The sequence below is a fragment of the Lissotriton vulgaris genome, chromosome 8 (genome assembly GCF_964263255.1).
Source record: "Lissotriton vulgaris chromosome 8, aLisVul1.2, whole genome shotgun sequence".
NCBI lineage: Eukaryota > Metazoa > Chordata > Amphibia > Caudata > Salamandridae > Lissotriton > Lissotriton vulgaris.
In genome coordinates this window covers 585,223,881-585,249,313 of record NC_141696.1, presented here as the reverse complement: position 1 = coordinate 585,249,313, position 25,433 = coordinate 585,223,881, and the positions used below count along the sequence as shown (strand labels likewise).

Below are 25,433 nucleotides of genomic sequence, written 5' to 3'. Positions count from 1 at the left end.
CCCTTTCCCCTATCTTTTGTAGACTGCTCAATTTTAATTTGAGGTTTATCAGCTCCTAATGTTTTCACTTGCAGTTTATCTGCATATGTCAAACCCAAAAATGGGTTTATGAGTAAACTGTCAACTGTGTTCATTGTGTCCAGCAATATATCAGATTGTAAATAGAAAACCTAGCCTGTTTTTTAAAATTCCCTTGTTTGAAGACACAAAAACGATATTACGCAAAATACTAAATAAACACTAATTTAAATTGTCATGCACACACAAGTAACAGGAATTATTCATCCACATCCATCTTCAGTCTGACAGGAATGCAACTGCAGCAGCACGTACAGCTGTTCCCCAAGCGGTATAGCCTTGTAAATTTTTGCAGAATTTCTCCTGGGATCCTGTTAATAATTAAAATATGGTGTGAGCTTCGAGGCTAGGTGCCATAGCATGCACAACACCAGTGGTGATTGAAAAGCTTGAGCATGTCAATTCAGTGATCTGCCTAGAATTTAAAGGGTGTACTTATAAATTTTGACTTGACTTTAGATGGCAAATAATACAAAACATATTAAAAAATGTCTTCAAAAGAATGAGAGACTAATTGAGCAATACCCTTTAAAAGGGTTCTAGGCAGATCTCTGATATATCCAGTACTCATCTGTACCCAACACAGCAAAATAAATGCATATTTTTTCAATTAGGAGTTTAACATTGCAGTTAGACCATTTTGATATTCTACACATTGATGAAATGACCTATTTTACACACAAGACAGACTAAAATTACAGCCTATAGACAGTGCTAGTCCTATCAGTGATCCTATTACTAAATGGACAACAGTCAGAAAGTCACAACACATTAGATCGATTTTATATATCCAACTCACTGTACATACTCTGTGTGCAGTAAAAATATTGTGTGCAAAAAGTAGGCTGAAAAACATTGCTGTAAAAAATATTGTCGACTGAAAAAACTAGAATGAAAATAAACAGTGGCCTAAAACATGGTAAAATGCCATGCATTATAGAGCAAAGATGAGTGTACTGGGATCAGGGGTAAGAGGCATCCTCCTAAAGTAGACAGGAGCATTTAAAATGAGGTGGGGTAAAGGGCCCGGAGACTAGCAATGCATTTTAATAATTCAAGTATTAGTTAGCTTTAAGGGATAGTTAGGAGATTTTAGGGTAGCACTAAGTAGTAGTAGAGGGCTATAATGAATTAGAGTAGTACTTTTTTAAGCAGGAAGAAAAGATAAAACATATGGGCAGTTTGGTGTTTAAAGGCTTTAAGGGTGAAAAGCATTAAGGGATAGTAAGGGATTATCAGGCCACAGTTAAATAAATGAAAGTGTATAAAAATATAAAAGATTTCAAAATCAACATTTTGGGAATTTTCATGGTTCATGATGAAAAACAAAAAATGATTCCCTTGAACTTTCAACTCGTTACAAGCTCACACTCTGAACTGTTCTGCTAGGATAAGCCAACAGGCAGTCCTCCACACCTAAAGACCACACAGTTGGCATCCATATACAGCTGAATGTGGACCTTTGCCGTAAATAGAGAACCATGTCCTACCTTGTGGCCTGAGATTAAGGATCACGAAGCTGAGTTTTGGTCAATGTCCTGTTACAGCAGAGTCAGAACTACCACTTGTCCTCTTTCGATATCTCTCAGTACTGATCTCTGTGATTATATCACGATCAGTTTTAACTCCAATTTTTCATGTGCTAAAAGAATTAAAACAATAATTATTACCAGCAATTACATTGCATTTATGTAATGTAATGTTTCAAGCCAATGTGCTTCCTGTACAATAATGTTTTACACAAAACAAATAAAAATAATACATTCAGGTGTTTTTAATCGAATGTGCATGAGTGCAAGTGAGCTCCTGGGTCTCTGCAAGCATGGTGATGTGTGAAATTTTGTATAGCGTTGAATATTTCTGCAAAGAAGTGCATGCCCATGTTTAAGCATGAATCTATGTGAACGAATGTGTGTGTATGTTTGAGTATGTGTGCATTGCAGTGAGCACCTGTGCCGCTGGCCCGAAACTCTAGAATCCTGTTGAAGTAGTGAGCAGAGGTATGGGAACACCTCATGTGACTAGAGGAGGGATGGTGAGTTAAGGTTTTACACCGGCTACATTCAGGGGGCTAGAGGACAGATAAGCCAGTGATCATTTCCAGCAACCAGACCCCTAGGTTGAAAACTTTCAGCACCAAGGCCACTGCCACTTCTAAATAGCCTATAGTCCATCGCCTTTCTGGAAAACAACAGTTGGCATAGGACGACCCCATGGTTCTACGTGGAGCACTCTCTGCCAGCCGGGTCAGGAATTATTTTGGTTTATAACTTGCGCTAACTGAAGAAAGTGTTTTACACTGTGGGAAAGCAGGCAGTTTGGCAAGAGATTGGTGATTATTTCTTCCAGGCAGTGCCGAAATGTGATTTTGCCAAGAAAATAAGTGGGACAGACTGCATGCTTTTCATGACCACGATGCACTTACTGCCAGCGTGCTTGCTGCCTAAATGCAGCTACTCAGAAAGCATGCAAGGTGGTTGGGGACCCATGGGAAACAGCTTCCCTCTTCCTGCTGGACCTCTCAGCCGCCTTCAACACTGTTTCCCACCACACCCTCTGCACAAGATTCCACGATGCCAGCATCTGGAACAAAGCCCTGGATGGATCTGCTCCTTCCTCACTGGCCGAACACAGAGAGTAAGACTTCCACCATTCAACTGAAAACCCACAGAGATCAGCTGCAAAGGGTCTCAAGGCTCCTCCCTGAGCCCCAAGCTCTTCAGGCTCTATTTGCAGCCATCGTCAAGAACCACAGATTCAACGTTGTCTCCTACGCCGATAACATCCAGCTGATTCTCTACCTCACAGAAGGACCCACAGCTGCCAAGAGCAACTTCCACAACAGGATAAATGCAGTCACCACCAGGATGAAGGACAGCTGCCTCAAGCTTAACTAACTCAAACAAGACCTAAGTCCTCAACCTGGGATCTACCCCCAAGTGTTGCCACCCCCTCTGCCTTGGTTGACTCTTGGTGGCTCAGACAGAGGGGGTCTGCAGCACTTGGAACCCCCCTCCCCCCCCCACACTCCCACTGACTACATGTGAAACCGTGGCAACCTCCTGGACTTCTCTCTCTCAATAAACCACCAAATCAACGTTGTTTATTCCTCCTATTTCCACATGCTCCATCTACTTCATGAAATCTTCCAGTGTGCCCCAGTGAGTACAGGAAAACTGTCACCCATGAGCTTGTCAGCACTCTATCCAGCACCACCCAGAAACTCCAAAAGAAACTGCAGAACATCAAGAACACCTCCGCCAAACTCATCCTGAACATCCCACGTCGCAGCCACATCACCGGCCACCTGAGAAGGGAAATATCCATTACAACGAATCCAATACAACGCATGCCATTACAACTCATGACATGACAACACAACGCAAGTACCATTACATCGCAATGCTATTACAATGCTTAGCATTACAATGCAAAGCATTATAATGCATATACCTTTACCACACATGCCTTTACATGAATTTCTTTGTATAGGCAAGTATGGTAAAAGCATATGTGTTTTACATGTAAGTATAAGGTAAGAGTAGGGTTTGGGGTGTAGGGGTATAGGTTTGGGTTGCCAAGATTAATTTTAGGGTTCAGGACAGGTATATGTTTTGGGGTGCCAAGGTTAATTTTAGGATTCAGGGTGGGTTTGGATTTTAGGGTGCCCTGGGTAATTTTAGGGCTCGGACAAATCTGGGTTTTGTGGTGCCAAGGGTGATTTAAAGTTTAGGGTTTGGGGTTGTAAGGGTAATTTTAGGGTTTAGGGGGTATGGGTATTAGGGTGGTAAGGGTAATTTTAGAATTTTAAGGGGGTAGGACTATTGGCACTGGTACAAAGGGTCATTTTGGGGTTGCCTGGGGGTATTATATATATATATATATATATATATATATATATATATATATATATATATATATATATATATATATATATATATATATATATATATATATATATATACACATATATACACACAAACAGAGACACACAATTACTTACCTTAACCACTTTTACCAAGTATATGCCTTTACCACGCATGTCTTTTCCTTGTAATGGCATGCGTGGTAAAGGTATATGCATGGTAAAAGTGTGCTTTGCAATGGTAATGCGTTGTAACAGCACTTGTGTTGTTACAACCACGTTATAATGGCGTTCTATTCCCTGAGAGACCTTCACTTGCTATCTTTCAACAAAAGAATTACCTTAGCTCAAGCGCCTCACGCACACCTACAAATCCCTCCACAACGCCAGACATACATAGCTCAACCACCACTTCTGCTTCTACACTCTCCCTTGACATCTCCACACCGCCCAATTGGCGCAGGCCACCATCACACATCTGTAGACCATTGCTGGAGAAAGATCCTTGTCTAAACTTCTGGAACGTCCTGCCTCTACACCTCAGGCAATCACCATCACGTCCGCAATTAAGGAAGGACCTCAAGACTTGGCTCGTCAAATCAATTCTAGATCCCCTCCCTCAACACCCCACACACAGCGCCTTGAAACCCTACGGGTGAGTAGTCTTGCTTTAAATAGTAATTGATTTGAAGCAATGGAGCAGAAAGAAAGGCTTAATGCTTATCACATCATAAGACGCTTGCTTTTGAATTTTTATTTTCAAAAATTTTAAATTTAAATACCACTATTTTGTTTTTTTTCTTTTTATAGTGCTACTCATCCATATGTAGAGTGTCAAAGCGCTTTAGATCACATGTACACATATATTGACAATAAATGAAGAGTGTAAATCAATGTACAGGTTGTGTTACAAAAGTAAGTGAGGGTTACAAGGTTGAAGAGTTGCATGCTGTTTATAGCTCACTGTGCTATATGGGAAGGATTAAAATGTATGCACTGTCACTGCACATAACCAAATGAGCTCTGTATTAAAAGCAGTAACCCACTTATCTAGTTTCATAAAATAAAAATCTGTCATCTGCATATTACATAGAATTTTGCATGGAGTGCACTGCATGACACACATTAACCCTTGCAAGTTTATTTAAATGCACTCATGAGTCATGATACTAGACTAGAGTGTGCTATATGTTAAAATAATTACAAAGTAGTATATTTAAATAATGGAAATATTGCAAAAATAATTTAAATGAACAATAATTAATACTTCACACTTACCCCAGTTATCAGGCAGCTTCTGTCTCAGCCGGTTGATGCTAGTTGCTGGCTGGCTGTGCTTCTCCTTTGTTGTCCAGCAGCTACTGGTTCAGAGAGAGCTGAAACAGTAAAGCTTTCACTTTCAGGATGAAAGTGAAAGCTCTTCTCTGTGCAGCATGTGACACCACGTCACAGGGTCATGAGTTAAGTCTCATGACTCTGTGACATAAATAAAATGCTTACAGCGTTTTCTTTTTTTTTAAAATGAAGTTAAAAGTTTATATTCAATAATCATTCAGTGTAATGATTATTTCATTTTTAAAAATGTCCTTTCCCAAATGAGTCGTTTTTGAGGTGGCTGGGGTCAGTTATGCATGACCCCACCCCCTCCAGTGACGACTAATCAAAGGGTGGGGTGAGGGTGTACTCGTCATCATTCCCCAGACTTAAATGCAGCCTCGGGCTTACACTGTACCCGCCCGAGGCTGCTGTAAATTTGTGATGCTGCCTTGCGTCATTTCTGGGCGGGCCCCAAAAGGGCCATTCTTTATACTCCCGGGCTGGCACCTAATGCGCCCGGTGTTTAGACTCCGGCAGTGAGGCTTCAGGCTGTAGCATTACATTGTGACACATGCGCAAAGCGCATGTGTCACAAATCACCCCACACGCTTCCTCCATTTCCTGCCTGGCCTGCCTGCTGCTGCAGTGACGCTCGAGTGCGTCCTAAACTGATGGCAGGCAGGCAGGCAGGCCGGGGCTTTGATCAGCACTGCAGTGCGGCTCCGCCGGCTCGGGATTTAAAATGCCTGGTAAGTAACATTGCTGTTACTTAGCATTTTAAATCCCTGGCTTGCCGGCCGAGTCGATAGGGAGGGCGGAGCCCCGCCGCCCTTGAATGAAAACCGCCGCTGGACACAAACCAGGTCATAACCCACTCCACTAGCACACAAACTGACAGTACTTTGGTTTGTTCGGAGGACAATGGACTGGGAAGTGTCCTAATTAACTCTGTCAAGAATATTGTTTGTGACCGCCTTACAGATATTTTGGAGAAAAAAATGTCTGCCATGTGGCTACGCTTGGATAATATGGAAAAGCTTGTAAATAAGTTGAATTATCCGGTAAAGGCCCCTCAACCCAGTTTACAGTACAGGGCAGACCTTAATCCTGCTTGGATAACCATTGCTAGTCAGGGCCCAGAGTCGACAGCAACAACAGCAATGCACGATCAAAAACCCGTGAGACCTGCTATAAGTTAAAGGAATGCTTCTTATCCAAATTTACCGCTAGTATTGGCACAGTACAAAGCAAAGGGCAAACTAATTCTATACCAGATATCCCACAACTTGGCCCCCTAGTTGTGGGTAGCAATGTTGTGGGAACAAATCTGGCAAACTTAGGGAGTAGCTCACATAGCGTGTCTAACACATAAAGCGGGAGGATGCCCAATTCCTTGAGCATGGACCGGGTTGAGGGAAGGAGGGATACTCTCAGTCTCCCTCCAGCTGCCTGTCTATACGTGTTGGTTTTAGTGGGAGTGCCTCCGCTTAGAAACAACGAAACAGAATCCTGGTCACATTTGAGAAATAAATGCGCAGATTGGCTTGGGAAACACAAGGGGTTACGGGTAGAAAATTTTAATGATATTATTATGGTACGGAGGGTCGGGTGGGTGGGCAACTCTCAAAAGAATATCAAGGGTGATTGCATAGTCATTAACTTTAAAAAACCACCCATGGGAAAAAGACTGTTATCTATTATGGAGGAAAAAGTCACTGCACACCCGAACTTCATCTGTTCACTTCCACTGGGGTATTTTCATAAGCCTGATCCAAACATGCTAAATAGGGCACCCCGGGAGGCAACCCAGATGACCACAGAGAATAGGTTCTCCACTCTGTCTGGTCTTGATGATCAGGATTGACTGGATGTTTGCCCCAGCCAGATGCTATTACCGTGCTGCCGTTAGGTCCAGTATGTTTGAGTATGGCTCATGAAACTATTCCCAAAAGAAAACCTAATCTAACCATCTTGAGTTGGAACATTGCTGTAACAACAGTCAAAAGATACGACATATTAATGTTGCAAGAAACATGGGCCACCCGGGAATTATACCAAGAAGGGTTTGAATGTTTTAATAAAACTGCCCCTATCCCCAAGCAGGGACGCCTGTCAGGGGGACTTTCAATCTGGATTAATATCTCTGCAGGGGGTAGTGCCAAAGTGTTACCAACTGAAAACTATAATTTTCATACTGCCCCGAATGTTAATTTTAATAATTTGTTTAACTTCATTCTGAATCTGCAAAAGCAAAGGCTTCCAGGAAAATTAGCTGGCATATGTGCAGGAGGTGGTTTCAATGCAAAGATCTCAAACATTGACATGCTAGATAAGGAACAATTCGTAGACAAACGTCCATGCAATAGGGGGATTGAACAGTCTGCCCATCTGTGTATTACCAACTTAGTGAACGTAGTGGAAATTGCAGCGGCACCCCACAAAGATCGAAAAAATTGTACCAACATACAGAGGGCAAGGCTGCGCGTCTATAATTGACTACATGTTCATTTCCTCCTTACTGGTAGATCTCCTAGTAAAAGCTGAGGTAATACAGACGTTTTTAGGTGATCACAATCCGATTGCTATTACCTTAAGAGTTGCTTCCATGCCTAACTTTGCGAAAGAATGTGGGGCTAGTAATTTAGTGCCCGCAACTAATAACTTAAGAGTGGTCTGGAGAGGCGTTAATTGTAACAATTTATTCCTCAGAATGGTAAAAACATATCCAATACTTATTGATAGATGTTTGACTTTAGGTGATTTACGAGGTAGTTGATGCATTTGCCCAACTGTTTGGGGGTATCAAATCTTTGCTAACTAAACCAATAACTGAGCCCAATCAGGGCCCACGATGGTTTGACGGGGCCTGTTCCAGAGCCAACAGAGATCTTCGCAAGGCATTGTCAACGAAGCCTAAGGATCAAACACTTATAAAATTTTTAAGGCACCAATACAAGTTCACTATAAAACAAAGGCAAGATGCTGTTTTAAAAGAGAGATGGGGCAACCTCGCATGTACTGCCAAGCTTAATAATGGGACGGGTTTTTGGCTAGCCCTGAAGGATATGAGATCGGCGGGCCTCGCACTGACCTTAATAAGTTGCACAATCTCCAGTGAAGTATGGGTATCCCATTTCTCTAAAATTTATGAAGCTACAACAGGGAATGAGGACCCACACAATCACCAAACACCTGCTAAGATCGAGATAACTGTATCTGAAGTCGAGGAAACCATACAGCAGAGTCTAGATAATAAGGCTCCGGGGCCTGATGGGCTACCAATAGACCTCATGAAGCACGAGCCAACATTTTGGGCTCCCCTTTTATTAAATGTTTTTAATAATTTAACTGTTGTTTCAATTCCTTGCACATGGTCTACTAGTACTATCGTCCCCATTTTTAAAAAGGTGATTGTTCCAACCCAAGCTGCTATAGACCAATCTCTCTGATTGATAATACTTTAAAAATCCTTGGGAGAATCCTGTTTAACAAAATCAGGACTTGGGCCGATGATGAACACATCTTAAATTCTTGCCAACTAGGTTTTAGAAGCAAAATAGGCACTGTCGAACAGTGCCTAAACCTTAATTTAATTACTGGCAAATATAGTGTGGCACGGAAATCCCCCATTTATTTGGCGTTTATGGCCTTAACTTCCGCCTTTGATTTTGTAAACAGGTCACATCTTTGGTCTATTCTTTTAAAATATGGGTTGGATGAAGCCTCAGTTCATATTTTAGCTTATTTATATAGGGACTTAAAGGCTCGGTGAGTATTGGTAAAAACGGGGAGGCGACTGAGGATATCACCATCGGCAGGGGAGTCAGGCAGGGGTGCGTATTGGCCCCACTGCTATTTATTTTATATATAAATGAATTGCACAACTCCCTGATTAAGCTTACAAATGATGTCCCTAAAATTAATGGCAGCACTCTCCTCGCCCTCTTATATGCAGACGATGCGGTCCTAATGGGCCGCACCCCAAATGCACTTCACACTTTAATAAAGAGTTTCCTTGATTTTATGGCTGTTTTAGATCTTCACATCAATTTTACCATAGGGAATGAACGCCTACAAAGTACCTGCACCTTTCCCTATCTGGGTATGTTATTTGCAGCCACTGGCCTGTGGACTACTCATGTCTCACACAGTAGAGGCAGATTTGCTAAAGCCATTAATTCTGTACTGTCACTACCCCAACTCAAAAAGGCAGAGGTAGTTTTACCTATCATTAACATTTTCAAATTACAATGCATCCCGGTGGCAACCTATGGGGCAGAGGTTTGGGGACACTCAGGTTGTAAGGGCATCCAAACAGAGGAAAATAGATTCTGCAGAAAACTGCTAGGTGCCCCGATTACTGCATCTAAATATATTTATTTATTATTTTTATTTTTTTATTTTTTATTTATTTATTCTTTATTTCGGCCAGTTTTGGCCATAAAAGACAAATATACACATTAAAAAGTAAAAAATCATAGCAGCATACATAACAACAATTCAAGTCAATAAATTTAAAAATATTGTTAGAAATGATTTTTACAATCTCCTTTTAAAACATATTTCATTTTAGCTACAAACTTTTGTAAACATATGCAAAGGTCCTGCTCAGAGTACCTGACCATGTTTCTTACGAATAATGTAAACAGAGTAGAGGAACCTGCTTATGCTAAATACAATATACTGAGTTGAATTGCTTTTCATGATCCTATAAGCTATAGAACAGATTCTGGTTCCTAGAAGGTTACACATGGGTTTTAACCATTTCTTTCGAGCCTTCATGTAGGCACTACATATAAAAAACATATGAACCTCATTCTCCATACAGGCGGTTAGACACATAGGGCAACACCCGCTTTCAACATTCAATTCTCCCAGTCTTTTCTGTGACCATCGTTCTGTATTATAGTTCAGCATAAGTATCCCATATCTGAACTTCAAATAAAGGGACTTTGCAATAGGTGGCTCTATTTCATCCAAGAATGATTCAAAACGAAACTCATCCTTGAATAATAGGAAATCTTGAACTGCGGACCCAACTCTACTTCCATCTACCAGTTTGTCACTCATGTGAGACCAGAAGGCTCGCTTAACTATTAATTTAGAAGAGGCCGGCAAATTATCAGGAGTCTCCCACATTGAGTATAGGCCCAGGAGTGTAAACCATTTTTTGATATGCACAAGCCACTGGATGGAATTAAAAGAATCAAGATTCAACAGTTCTTGTAGACCATTTCTATATTCTACCAGTTCTGGAGTGGTCCATAACCTAACCCAAAATATTAATGGTCTTAAAATGGCAAAATAATCTGTTCTTTTAAAATTCAGGTCAAGCTGGAGGGGTATTAAAGGTGTACTATTTGGGACCCTTACAATGGCTCGCATAAATTTGTTATCCAAGCCCTGAAAACTATCTTTTGCCCAAGGTCCCCATATCTCCGCTCCATACAACACAGCAGATTGGATTTTGAATTTAAACAGTTCTAAAACAGGGGTTACACTCTTACTTGTGCTAGCGTTCAGTTTACATATGATAGGTTTAGCATTGTGGGCATATGATATCTTGCTTTTCTCAATTTGGGCTTTCCAAATTAGTTTCGAATCAAGTGCAACACCCAGGTAAGAAAAGTTTTCCACAGTTCCTAATTTCTGGCTGTTCAAGGTCAAGAACCCTCTGTCTGGTTTGATGGGATTTAATGACATACATTTAGTTTTATCTGCATTGATTTCCAAACCCTTTGTCATGCAGTATCGGCTAAAGGAGTTAAGGAGTGCCGGGAGTCCCTTCTTGGTCTGAGATATGAGAATGGTATCGTCTGCGAAGAGCAACGCAGGCACCCTTTCTCCATTGAGCTGCGGGGAATCATTAATGCAACCGTTCAAATAGTCTGGGACATCATTAACAAACAGAGAAAACAAGGTAGGGGCCAAGACGCACCCCTGGCGAACCCCGCGTTCAATCGGAATGTTGCGCGTCAGCTCACCATTTGGACCCCACCTGATGTTTGCATAGTTTCCAGCATACAGCTCAACTATTTGTGCCAAAAGGCACCCTGGTAAGCCTACTTCACTTAACGTTTTCCAGAGCAAGCTGCGAGGGACAAGATCGAATGCAGCTCTCAGGTCAACGAAAGCTACGTACAAATGACCTTTCCTAATATGCACGTACTTCCAGATCAAACAACAGAATCTAAATATTTGATCTATGGTGCTGGTCTTACTCCTAAACCCAGCTTGGAATTTGGAGATTATTTTGGAATCTTCCAGCCAGTCGTTGATCCGAAATAACAAATGTTTGGCATATAGTTTTTGCAGCGTGTCCATAAGACTAATTGGTCTATAATTGGAGGGTATCAGTCTATTCCCCTTTTTAAAGATTAACACAACTTCCGCTGCACGCCAACTATCTGGAAAGCAACAATTTGTGGACAAAACATTAAACAAACGGTTCACATAAGGAGCCCAAACCCCAACATCATGTTTATATAGGTCCCCCGGTATTTTATCAGGGCCTAGTGCTTTAGTGTTTTTTAATTCATTAATCGCCCTTATTGTTTCCTCCAGTGTAAAGTTAAGGGGTTCAATAGGAGGAGGAGACCATAGAATCCTGTTGTTATCACCATCATATTGTTTGTAGAGGGATGTGAAATGGGTCACCCAAGACATTTCGTCCAAAAACAAATTTTTCACAGCTCTGCCTGCGTGCCCCTCATTTGCCACCAGCCTCCAAAAGCCAACATTGTCATTAATTTTTGCAGCGGCTAGCATTTCGGCCCAGATCGACTCCTCCCATAGTTTTTTTGATGTTTTTTGGGCACATTTGTATGCCTCCCTTGCAAGTTTAACTTCTTCTTTTAACTTACTTTTGATAGCAAGCAATAGGTTTCTCTTAGCCATCCTGCATGAGTGGTCGTACCATAGTTTTCCGTGACTTCCCACTCTTGTGTTTTGTTGTTTTTTCCTTGGCATTTTTGACAAATATGTTTTTAATTCACTAAAGAAGGTGTTGTGGAGTTTGATAAAGTGATCAAAGTGTACAGGTAAAACGGTTTGGCCAGCTATATGTTCAAACGTCTGCTCAAAGAGAGAGTACACCGATGCTAGGGCCTTGCCATCCGCCAAAATATAGGGCCATTTTACTGCGCGTCTATTGTTATTTATGTGTACGTCCTCACACATTTTTCCGTTGGTGTTCTCAGTTGGTGAGGTAGCTGAGTTGGCGAGAGTGTCACTAAACATTTGCACATCAACGTAGAGTGCCAAAGGATAGTGATCACTTTCCCCCCTACTTGTCACTTTTAAGTCAATCAGATAATGCCAGATACTAAGTGAAACAAGTATGAAGTCTAGATTGCTATTGGCTTTGACAAAGGTTGGTTGTTTTAACAGGTCCGAGGGGAGGCGGCCGTTACATGCTCTAAGGCCATGATCTGCAGTTAGCCTTAGTAGTTGGCCAGCCAAGGTAGAATACTTAACAAATTTTGAAGTTTCAAGATGGGGAATTTTATACACTTGGTCCTCATCTTCAAAGACATCATTGATGCCAGAAACAGGTTCGAAATTGCAGTTTAGATCACCTCCCAAAATAACCGGAGTATCTCCAACTACATTTTTCAAAAAGAGATCCAATGTTTCTAAAGTAGGTGAGACCTTGGAATGGCCAATTGGTCTATTGTAGACATTGATAATGTAACATTCATTTCCGTTAGGGGGTATAACCTTTAGGGCCAGAATGTCAGGAGTGCCTGTATCGATGGATTCAACCCTCATGACCAGATTGATTTTTAGCCATATGATCAGACCCCCTGATGGTCTTCCTCTGTCAGACTGGACTGCCTCAGTTCCATAGGTTTTGTAGCCGACCCTGTGTGGAACTTCAATCGCCCAAGTTTCTTGCAGCAGACAAATGTCACTGGTGTCAACATAGTCAGCCCATTCGGGATCCTTTAGATTCTTGCCAACACCAGCGATATTCCATGATAGGATAAGCAAGCGAGGTGTTAGGCTCTGGTCATCAAAGGCTGACATGGTTGCCGGCTGGTGAAGTACACTACCTAACTGTGAATCGGCCGTTTCTTTCTCTACCTCTTTAGCCATGTCTCTAGCTACAGTATTAGATCCCACGTCCAGACAACCCATATCCAGGCTGTAACATACTTTATCGACTGGTAAAGACCGTTCCTTGTTCAGGTGGTTAGGCATTCTACTACGCATCCTATCTGCAACACCCTTATTATCTGTGGTCATTCGTTTGTCCGTTCTGGAATAAGAAGTGTCATTACCAAGAGTGCAATAGGTATCATATAGCTTGGAAATACAATCTGGCATAATTCCAAGTCAGTCGACAGCATCTAGACAACTATACCTATTGAAGGTGGGGATACCAGACCACATATTTCGATCAACCTGTCTAGCCAAGTTAGGTGCGTAACGGTGATACTGATTAACAGTATTCCAGTTAGGCCCATATTGTATAGGCCTGGGTGGAGGGTAGAAAAGCGATAGGGGCCTAGCTTCAATGGGTGGTGTAGCTCCATATGATTTCCATTTGCAAATCTGTTCAGCACTATGGGGTTCCTCAAAAGAAATGACTATACAGTCACCGATAATTGATTTGGCCATGGGTCCTACCCACGGTACCCTCCGAACCATAAGGATTTTGCTTTTCATGTGGTTCGGAATGGGTTTGTTTGAGTTTAACCAATATATCACTTTATTTTTTAGGGATTGGAAATTCTCTTCATATTGGCTTTCTAATTCAGGCACCCCTGTAAGAACGGCTACAAATGGGCTGGCGTCAGGTGGCAGGTCTATATACCCTCCTTTAAAGTTATTATACGCATGGCTAGATTGGTAATTTGTCTTGCTAGTAGTATTGGCAAAAGATCTGTCAGACAGGGGTTTATTACTGACAGGAGTAATATGAGGGTGGGCAGGAGGATTAGATGGGGGTTTCTGTGGAGCCAGTGCATTCGGGATAGAAGAATGGGTGATGGCAGCATTTGGCAATTGGGACGTTTTACTTTGGGTATGACCTTTCTGCAGGGTTTTGTTAGTGGTGTTTACAGATGAAGAAGTTGAGGGTAATGAGTTTGATTTGTCAGTAGTGTTAGTTAATGGTTTTGTATTTATATTTTTTACTGTTCCCTCTTTTTGCTGCTGATCGCTAGTTGGGTTTTTATTCGTGGGTAACACAGGAGCAGCAGCTGGAGCTTGCTTAGGGACTATAGGTACATCAGTACAATTAAGGCTTAAGCTAGATAAAGTGATGACACTTTTCTCTACCTCAAGCAACTGGTTCTCAATACCAGTTAGCCTGACTTCTAGCGGCCTAAGTAGTCTCTTAAGCGTCTCCCACACCAGTTTTACAAACTCTTCCCTTCCCCCTTCTTGTTCTGTCATATTTAAAGAGACTCTCTGGCCCTCATGAACAGAATGATCAGCCATTGTGATCGAGTTTTGCTCATCTATGCTGTCATTAGCACTTTCTACAATTAAAGGTGCTTGCTCAGATGTATTATTATCAATAGTTACACTAGGCATGTTTGGAGCACCCCCCATAATGTTTTGGCTAAGGGCTACCTTTGCCTTTTTCCTGGCATATGCAGTTAAATGTTTGCGTTTTCTCTTGTGTTTTAGTGATACCTTAGCAGGCACCTGGCTTTTATTAGACTCTATTTCAACCAGTGCTTTTGGGTTCTCCCCATTTCTGGTGCCCTCGGTACTCCCTATCGGAGGATTCAAAGGTGGAAGGCTTTCGGGTTCAACACTAACAGAAGGTCCAGTGGGTGTGAGGTCATGGTTAATAAGGGGGGTTGTTTCCTCTGCAATAGAGTGAACCTCGGCCAGAGTGATGATTGGTATGGGTCCAGTGGTGCGCTCAGGAGTTTTTGAAGTAGCAATGCTACCTAAAGAGGATTTTTTCTTGAGCGCTAGTTCGGTAGAAAGCCTCCTAGCAGACTCTAGTTCTAGTGATACTCTTTGCTGGAGTTTGGTTATTTCGTTGTCAATTGAAAGACTAGTCCTAGTGATAAAATCATCTAGGGTGCCTGTGGCCTTTTTTGAGGACTTAGTAGACTTACTCCTAGTTTCACGGACAGACATTGTGTGGGCAGTAAGTGAGTTAAATCAAAGCAAAAGACCCAACTAAATAACTCACATAAAAAAACCAAGAGGGATGGCCCGGTCCGGTCTTAATCGGTCTATAACGGCCTAAAACGGCCCTGTCTTTGCCCAGTCTTCGCCCGGGTTGCGTCCCGCGCTGCGGGAGTAGGATGCTATTATGTAGGCGGCGAAAAGGGCGGGGGGCGGGCCAGCAGGGAGAGCGGACCGGAAGCTCTCCGTCGGTCTGGCAGGTACTTCTGGGAATTGAAGTCCCCGCACGCTCGCAGCCCCGCTGATGCCACACGCCCGGTACCGCTTTTCCTCCTTACCGCCTCAATGCTCCTCAAAGACGTGAAGTTGTGATCCCCGTCTCAGCACAGACGAAGCGGCACCCGCTGAGCGGGTGCGGCGAGTTGTTAACAGGTGAGCTGCTGTGCCTCGCTGCCAATTCTAAGTTCCTCCGTTGGTTAGGCAAAATGATTGAGAAAGTGTCCCACTCGTTAGGCAAACAGAGTGCTGTAATGAAGCCTCAGGAGGGCGGGGGGCGGGCCAGCAGGGAGAGCGGACCGGAAGCTCTCCATCGGTCTGGCAGGGACTTCTGGGAATTGAAGTCCCCGCACGCTCGCAGCCCCGCTGATGCCACACGCCCGGTACCGCTTTTCCTCCTTACCGCCTCAATGCTCCTCAAAGACGTGAAGTTGTGATCCCCGTCTCAGCACAGACGAAGCGGCACCCGCGGAGCGGGTGCGGCGAGTTGTTAACAGGTGAGCTGCTGTGCCTCGCTGCCAATTCTAAGTTCCTCCGTTGGTTAGGCAAAATGATTGAGAAAGTGTCCCACTCGTTAGGCAAACAGAGTGCTGTAATGAAGCCTCAGGAGGGCTGGGGGCGGGCCAGCAGGGAAGCGGACCGGAAGCTCTCCGTCGGTCTGGCAGGGACTTCTGGGAATTGAAGTCCCCGCACGCTCGCAGCCCCGCTGATGCCACACGCCCGGTACCGCTTTTCCTCCTTACCGCCTCAATGCTCCTCAAAGACGTGAAGTTGTGATCCCCGTCTCAGCACAGACGAAGCGGCACCCGCGGAGCGGGTGCGGCGAGTTGTTAACAGGTGAGCAGGTTAGCAGGTGAGCTGCTGTGCCTCGCTGCCAATTCTAAGTTCCTCCGTTGGTTAGGCAAAATGCTTGAGAAAGTGTCCCCATTTGTCATGGGGAGCTGAATGTGACATATATAGAAGGCTTCATCAGAGCCCGGCCAGCTATTTTCTGACTTAAAGTACGGCAGAACCCCGCGGCAATACTAACACAAAATATAATCTCAGATTGCTTTAATTGCGATCAGGGTATTGACATACCTTGGCTCTCGGCTGTACGAGAAAGCCTGTCCAGCATAAATCTTGAGCACCTCATTTTAAACCCCAGTGATTTGGGTAGTGTAAATAAAAAATCACTTCAGGGGATGCTATATGAAAAATATTAAGACAGGCTGAAGAGATGTCCAAACAGTCAGGAGAAAGGTACATGTCAATAGAGAACATTTCATCTAAATTGCCATCAGGTTATCTTCTGAAGAACATTAATCAATGGGAAAGAAGATTATTGTTTCCGTTAGGGGCGGATACCATGAAATACATGCTTTGTTTTCCGTTAGGGCATAGTACTAAACTTGAGCAAATGATGTGCCCATGTGACAACCACAGCACAAACCATGGTTCACTTTTTATTCTTTTGTAAATTTTATCAAATGTATACCAAACTTTTCCTAATCCCTTTTTTTAAGGAAACCCCCATCATTGACCATAAAACAGCTTACACTAAAATTCTTAGTTTGGAAGAAGATATTTTGGTTATTCGAGTATGTTCTTTTCTGAAAGCAACTGTTTGATGACTGAAGGTTGAATTTTAGTCTGTTTCGTTAAAATATGGTTATAAGTGAATGGTAATAATTAACTTTTTGTGCACATTCCACATGCCATTCTCTATTTTCCTCTTTTGAGCACCCTACTTTCGTGTATTTTAAAGATTTTAAGTATTTTGTTAATTGATTGATTTGACCTGTGCTATTATGGATACGATAAATGGATCCGAATTAAGATGAATTGAATTGAATTGTATAACCAGGATACTTTTCAACACTGTAGAAGACAAACACTATTAGGAAAGAACCCCTAGCTGCACGTACTGCAATGGATGGTTTGCATACAGTTAGCAAAAGTGGTATTTATGTTTATTTATTTTTAGTTGGTGCTCTGTTTTTATTGCTTTGGAGTTAGAATTTGCATGAAGCAGCACCACCGTGTTCATTGATTTTTGGAAGAAAAATCCCTCATGGATGATGAATTGTTGCATCCAGCCTCCATTTTGCGCTATTAGCTGTGCCAGGGTAGCGTAAATAATAATGGACAATTCCCTTGTGGATCAGTTGAATGGGGCCAGTTTTAGATTGCCCACACCCGCTGAAGTGATTCTCTGCAGCTTTGAACACTTTCAAAGCACCAGAGCAGGGCCGAGCTGCTCGGTTGAGTCTGCTGACGGAGGCAGGACGGAATAGGTCCCTTACAGCAGGCTGAATGGGTTTCTTTCACTGCTGTCTTCAATCCCTCTGGACAATAGGGTCTTTTCTGGGTGGAGTGGGGACGGGAGAGTAGCTATTAATTGTGCAGCAGGTGAGTGACACCAGGGCACAAATTTCCAAGAGGCACCCATTTGATCTATTAGGCTCACCATTTGTAGCTGCATCCCATTTGTAGCTATTTTATTGCAAAACCAGTGGATGACCGCCCATTTTCCTTGCTTGCATTAGGGCCCATGGAACCCTTGGTGTGACACTGAGTGGGGCCCATTAGCACTAGTGTACCTGCACAAAGAATGGAGAAAGCACTGATCTCCTTCAATTTCTAGCTTCAATTTTTCTGTTGCTACCATAATGTGCACATGCCGGGTCCCTGACCTGTAGACTGCTGCAGAGTTCTCTGTGGGAGTACTCTGTCCTTGACCTAAACACAGGGCTCTTACAGAATGCCAGTGACCAAACCCTCGACCCATGGCACGGTATCCCTGGAAAACCTCCTTATTCGGGACCACTGCCTCTAAGGTGGAAGTGTAATGTGACATGGCTGGTGGGATTTATCATGTAATACTAAAACAATACACAAAAGTTGACCTCAGATTCTATCACAGCAATCCTTAGCTCAACCCTCGTAGAGTAGCAGAAATCAGTCAGGCTTACTTAAAGGAACATGTGTAAAGTATTTCGTATACCAACATTGACAACAAGTAAAGGCCACAACTTGAAAGAAATCCTGACCCCATACATAAAAATAGATTATATGTTTATATAATTATAGGCACCAAAATGAACTTGATCCATAGCATATAATAGAAGTTATAGATTGTTAAAGGATTAAACGATAAATACAATGAAATCTGTCAAATATTCCCGATTTAATTCAATGGGGGAAAACACACTGAGCAAAACGATAGTTGGAGGGCGAGTTTAAATGAATCCTCTTGTATTTATCGTTTTGCGGGCCCTTAGCCCAAGGCTCGACAGTTGTTACTTTGTTACCTTGCTCAAGGAGTTCGGTGCAGAGGTTACTTGGCTGTCCTTGGTGCTGATGAGATCCGTGAGAGCTTTCAAAAATGCAGCATTTGGCAAAACCACATTTGAAGATGGAGTTACATTCTCCCCTTGGAGAGTAGAGGCCTTTGGGGTCCCAGGACCCGAGTGAGACAGCTGGATTTCTTCTATCTTGCTCTGTGGTTCCAGGTGCAGCTGTAACTGGCAGCTGTCAATCACCAGGACAGATCACGCGAAAGATGCTTTACCACACACTTCGCGACTCAAACTTCAGGAGGCAGGGACACAGCAGCGGGGCCATTGTCTATGTCGGTCGCTGTCGTAGTGAGTTGCTCTCAGGCTGGAAATGTCACTCAAGGGTTTGATCACCAAGCCTTGGCTGCGGCAAATGTAGTCCTCAGGTACTTCAGAAGCTGGAGATCGACAGGACTGAACTAACAACTCGAAACTTGATGTGAGCTTAGCTACCACTTCAGGCTTGCAGGACACCACTTCTCTTTGGGCCCATTCTTGTGACGCAGCACGTCAATTCTTTTACAGGTTGCAGTTGACGGGTTCCACCAGTCAGGGGAGTCTCCTTTGGATTTCTGGTGTTCACTGTAGTTCCTCTTGCTAGCAGCAATGTGATTTCACCACTGACACACATCAACACATGGGTCCAGTATATGGTCTCTTCAGGGCACCTAAGTTTCCTCTCTTTGTGCTGTGGCAGAGTCCAAAATCCTTTTTTCTGTGACAGCGTCTTCTCTGTGCTTCTTTTCGGATTCCAAGTTAGAACTAAATTTCTGGTGCCAGGGGAGCCACTTAAATCCTAGTTTAGGGGGCGTTAAGGATGTGAGGGACAGTGGCCAATGGGCTACTGGATCCTGCAGTTAATCCGCCGCTGTAATGACAACATCCTATGGGTGCACGTAACTGTGCTACCCAGAATACTCAATTTTAGGGTCTTCCAAAATGTATGTACACATATATCCGCACTTGTAATATAATGCACTCTAACTCCTGAGCATAGATGGACAAGCCTAAAAGTGACTTACTTTCATTAAGGCAGTAGTGTGGCTCTGCAGCACATGGTGTGTGCAGTGTCACTCTCGAGCAGACAGGCTGCTTGTGCAGGGCTGGAAGGGCAGGCCTCCAGGCATACTTTTACTTGGGTCATTCAGGGTTGCACAATAAAGTGCTGCAGTCTTGGTGTCCCCTCTTGCCCTGGGTACCCCTGGTACCCTCTACTATGGACTTATAAGAAGCGATAAGTGATTGGGAAAACCAATTCATCAGTTACTACTTATGGGAAAAAGCACCAATAGTAGGGCCTGGTTAACAGGTCCCCAAGCACTTCCAGATCTATAAAGACAGCATCTAGGGCAAAAGTGGGGGTGATCATGACAAAAAGGGCTTGGAGTAGTTTCAAAGTACCCTAGCATACACGATTCTTGACAAAGATAGACATTTCTAATCCTTTCAACATTAATATTAGATAACTTTGGCAATTATTTCACAATCAGTGATCATTTTCACTTACCCAGAAATAAGTATTGCATAGGAGAGAAGATTTAAGTGTTACCAACAACAGGGGGAAATAAAGAGCATACACACATGCCTTTCATTTAACTTATGTATTCTAAAAAATTCTGTAGGAGGGAATAACAACATCGATTCATGAAATCTGAAGTTGTTTTTATCCCCAAAGCTCACAGCAGCACACTACCTATTTGTGTTTAACATTAACATTATTCAAAGTGTACATGGTAAAAATATTGGAAGACTGAAGCTCCATCATATAGGTCACTCTTGACCTCACTGATTCAAATCAAGGCATAATGGCTCCAATTTTACTTAAGAGGTCCTCACTGGGAACATTTGATAGATATCAATCAAGGCGATCAGTAAATGCAATCCAAACAATGGAAGGTTGGTTCCCTCTTCCTGATATGAAGGAAAAATTCCACTGACAGAATGGCGACAAAGTAGTAGCCTTCTCTAATCATTTTGATAATGCCAATTTGCAAACAGAAATATTTACTGCTTTTTTTCATGTCTTATTGCTTTGTCTAATTACAGCCCAAATGAACAACAATAAATTGTCTAAGCAGAAATGTATGATTACTTTACCCCGTACTTATTTCAAAATGGGCGGAGGTCATTGCAGCATGGAAGGAAACATTTAAATGTGATATTTGAATGTTCCTGAAAAGCAGCACATGTTTGAAGTACATCAAAATAACGAACCATGTCTTCTTATATGCTGCTTCCAAAATCTGGAAGTCTTTACCATCACAAATTCATTAAATAGAACAGCTTCCAGTTTGTTAATAAAATGTTCTTGTTAAATGTAACTTTAAGTTTCCCCTAACTGCCTCTAACATTTAGTTTAATGCTAAATCAGTGCTACAAAAAGACTGAATAATTATTTTGTGTTGGCACACTTATGTTCACCACTTGTGTTTTTCTGATTTCAGTGACATGAAAAAAGTTGGCGTCACGGTTGTTGGACCTCCGAGGATGATGATTAGCAGCTTGAAAGCACTAGAAACATATTCAAAAAATGGCCCTGTTCCAGTATAAAAGGACTAACATGAAACTCTCAGGAAAAGCAAAGAGGGCAGATGCTGTAGAAGGAGCAATACCAACGGAATCAAATGCGGACACAGAGGACAGCATCAAATAGTGGGTAGAATCGTGTGGAACTCTAATGCCCACCAAGACATTCAACTATAAGTACAGATGCCTTAAAACAAGAGCAAAACATTTTCTATATTTTAGTGATTACGAATAGGTACTTTTTTTTGGGTGCAGGGGCAGTGCAACTGGCGAATCCTGTAAACAAAAGGAAAGAAACACAAAGGATTTGAAATGGAAAAAGACCATGACATGGAGAATACAGTGACAATGAAACTGATCGGATGCTATGGAGGTTCACCAATAGCAGTGAGGGAAATTCATGCAGTATTTTTGAAAACAGGAACTCTGTTATAGAGGATTTTTTTTATTTCAGGTACAATAAAGGTTTTCAATCTTGAACATAATGCCCATATTCATATTAACAATTTTGTATTTTAAGCTACAAAATTAATTCAAAACTATGTATGTGGTATTTCTAATAGCCTGATCTAAATTATGACAGACTCCACCAGGTATTACAGAGAAATTATCATAATTTTTTTAATTGTGTATTTATTTTTGTTTTATTGTTATTTTTATTGTTCATGATGATAGAAATGATGACTTGGATTTTTTTTACTGAAAGTGCCAAATAATATTAGTATCAACGATAAAGAACGTACCTTATGTGCAAAAAACCATGGTTTGTCAAACATATGGAAAACATCTTCCCATTTACAACAAATCCAAGAAATGTAATGATTCTTTGGATCTTGCACTTACTTTATATGTCTGTTATAGTAGAGTTTCTTTAAAAAAGTGATGTCAAAGAAAGGCAAACACTTGAACATGACATACCTTTTCTTCAAGCATCTTTCATAAATAACTTTAAATGCTTTTCAGACAAATATTAGGACATTTCTTCTCAAATGTCGGGTTCATCCACTGCAGTATTTCAGTGGTCTTGGTATTTGACTATATTGGTGTAAAGCCTCTTTAAGTGGCACATGGTCAGAATCTAAATTGTATACATATTCAGTGTTAAAGAAACTGAAAGAAAATTGAACTTCAACACTTTGAAGCTTTGAAGGAAGTGTCCATAGTCCCAGATGCTTCTATGCTCTATGCTCTATTTTCAGAACCCACTGCCCATCATTCTTGCCAAAATATATCCCATAGTTGAATATTTATTATATGGAGAATTCATCCTGTGCACTTGCATAGCAATAAATGAATATGAAAGATTTTGTAAATGAACCCCAGTTATCCAATACACCTGTTAAAATGAAAAGCTCAGAGGTTTCGAACCAACAGTCCTTTCACAGGGTGTGGTAGTTTTATTTGCATGCAAATGGTCCTCTTCTATAATGAAGCCAATGAGGTAAAATAGTGCAATTCTGCCCTTAAGGTGTGAAAGGAACAATCCTGGTGTTTTTCAAAGTGCTGGGTCAAGCTTTGCCATTAAATGTCCTATTCTACGTCATCCAAAATATAGTATTTAGTTTGATTAATATTTTGCCACTTGTTTGCATGAGTTTAGCTCCATTTGAGCTTCATTAGTAAATCATATTTCCCACTCTTACCTGCTATTTGTCAATAGACAGCATTTTATGGTTCTCTTGAGTTCAGTTTGAACCCTACTTAAAAAAAATCTACAGTTCTTTTGGCTTATAGACCATAACGCATTCAAGTGAATTCACATTTTATGTGGAAAAGTGCCATTTCACCAAAGTGATATCAGAAGTGGTATCACATGATGCTATTATTGGATGAGAAATCATTTGAACTTTGACTTTAGTGACATCCCACAAAGCAAAGTGATATCACACAACCTTTGACCATAAAGAAATCACAAGACAAATTCAAATAGTGCATATTTTAAAAACTGAAAAAACAGGGACATGAGTTATACATGGAAGCGTAGTGGTCAAAACCACAATCCCATGTCACCCCTAACTTCCCCCTACCTTTATTTGCTATTCCACACAATATCTTTCGTAGCTTTTAAAGGAAAGGATTGTCTACAAAAGCTTTTGTATCTCTGAATCTGTGGATGCTAGAGATTCAAGAGATGGCTACTTTGACATTCAAGAGGCCCTACTCATATAATCTAAAGTTGTTGCGTCTGCACTGCATACACTGGCAACTCCTTAATGACTCTTTATGTTGGGTCTAGCCACATAATGCATTTTCTAAAACATCTCCAAAATGGGGGTGTGCATTGTTAGATAACTTTGCACGCCACCAAACAAAAACAACAGTGATTTCTCTCCATAAAATATTGCCAGATATTGTGTTACTGGTCAAGCAACTCCTGAGAAAATGCATACCTTTTGTGTAAATTCTGAATACATACCTTTTTTGTAAGTGCTGATCAACAAGACTTAGAGTCAATGATCATTCACCCAGGGTATTACCAATTGAAGTGAATGGACAGTCAGAGAGAGCTCATCACTTTACATACACATGAGAAGATGTATCAAGGCCATCTATGGTCAGACCGATACAAGAATTTAAAAAAAACACATTCAGCTTAAACTTGAAAAAAAACAGAATTTCCCAAAATCCCAAATGTTGATACAATCTCCTTGTTCATGTTTTAGTGTTTGAATCTAGTATGATGGTGTATCACCTCAAAAGAAAGCAAGGTCATTGCAAGTACTACTATTCCCTACTTCATACATAGACATGCTGACCACTGTAAATGCTGGTTTGGAAGCATTTTATTAATATCGATCCATCTTTTGTTCATTGATGGTTTATCTGACCAAAATCCGGGGCCTTAATCAGCCAAATGAGTAGTGTTTGTCATTCTGTCATCGACATCTTGAGAAGCATGAATACTACACGTGTTCCTCTCACAATCTGAGAATCTTTCATAATTACATATGAAGATTATTTTCTTTACTCAATGAGGCGCATCTTCCTACATATGGATTTGAGCTATCTCTAAAGGAGACATTGTAGATTTAATGTTTATTACCTTGTAGATATGTATACAGGACTATGTATGATTCTTGACTGTGGATAAGAGGTACTAGATGCTATGGCCACATCTTTGCACAGAACCCAAAATGTTATTCACAAAAACTGCATAAGCAATGGCATTCACAAATCCATATATCATGTTTTCTGATGTGTATCAAAAGCTTAAATTGCAAATTATTTATTTAAGTTCACATATCTATTTTACATGCCTATTTTAGCATACAATAAATCACATATAAGTGTTAACTAGCCAGCAATGCAAAATACATTTGCTTTAACTTGTTATTTGAAAACATTACTGATTTAGTTTATACATCGTGCAACCCTAGATGGCATCTTGCTAATGTAAAATGATTTGTAGTGGAAACATTTATATTTTTATAATAAACATATTGAAACTATTTTTACAGAATTGAATGAGGAGGTGATTGCTTTGAAGATGTTAACAATTCAAATTTCTAGTTTTATTGTATAGGCTTTCCAGTCTTTCAAAATCCAAAATCCATGAGCCATGTGGTCACAGAAATATATTCTGATCGTCTGCTTCAGCTGATCTTATTATTAAACTTTGCCAGTTACAAAAATTATGGCAACGCTAAAATATATTTGGGCAAATTTCACTTAACAGGCAGAAATTTTTGAAGGCATCAGAATTTATCAATTTACACTAATACATCTCATCCAAATCTTTCAGACATTACCTTTACTGATTAGATTTTTTACTGCTCTGCAGAGTGCTCTGTCTTTGGAGTTTGGAAGTGACCAAACCACAGCATGAAGAGCCATGATTTTCTAGATGCGGGTATGACTTGCTCACCAAAGTGCTGGTATTAGAATATGAGCCTCCTTGAAAAATACAAACCTGTATGAAGGAAAAGTGTCAAACATCAGTTCCAGTGCATCCAAAC

At 41.4% G+C, this 25,433-nt stretch overlaps 1 protein-coding gene across 3 annotated transcripts in view; it reads left to right on the top strand.

Annotated features, from left to right (window-relative positions):
• EPHA3 (EPH receptor A3) overlaps positions 1 to 24,926 on the top strand; it is an 861,555-nt gene extending 836,629 nt beyond the window's left edge. For 2 of the 3 annotated variants that reach the window (XM_086934428.1, XM_086934427.1), the window contains exon 17: positions 21,396 to 21,955. In XM_086934428.1, the coding sequence (XP_086790554.1) occupies positions 21,396 to 21,501 (106 nt within the window). In that variant the 3' untranslated portion in view covers positions 21,502 to 21,955. Of the gene's footprint in view, positions 1 to 21,395 lie in introns of all 3 variants that reach the window. The other variant, XM_086934429.1, reaches the window with a different exon arrangement.
• The last annotated feature ends 507 nt before the right edge of the window (positions 24,927 to 25,433 follow it).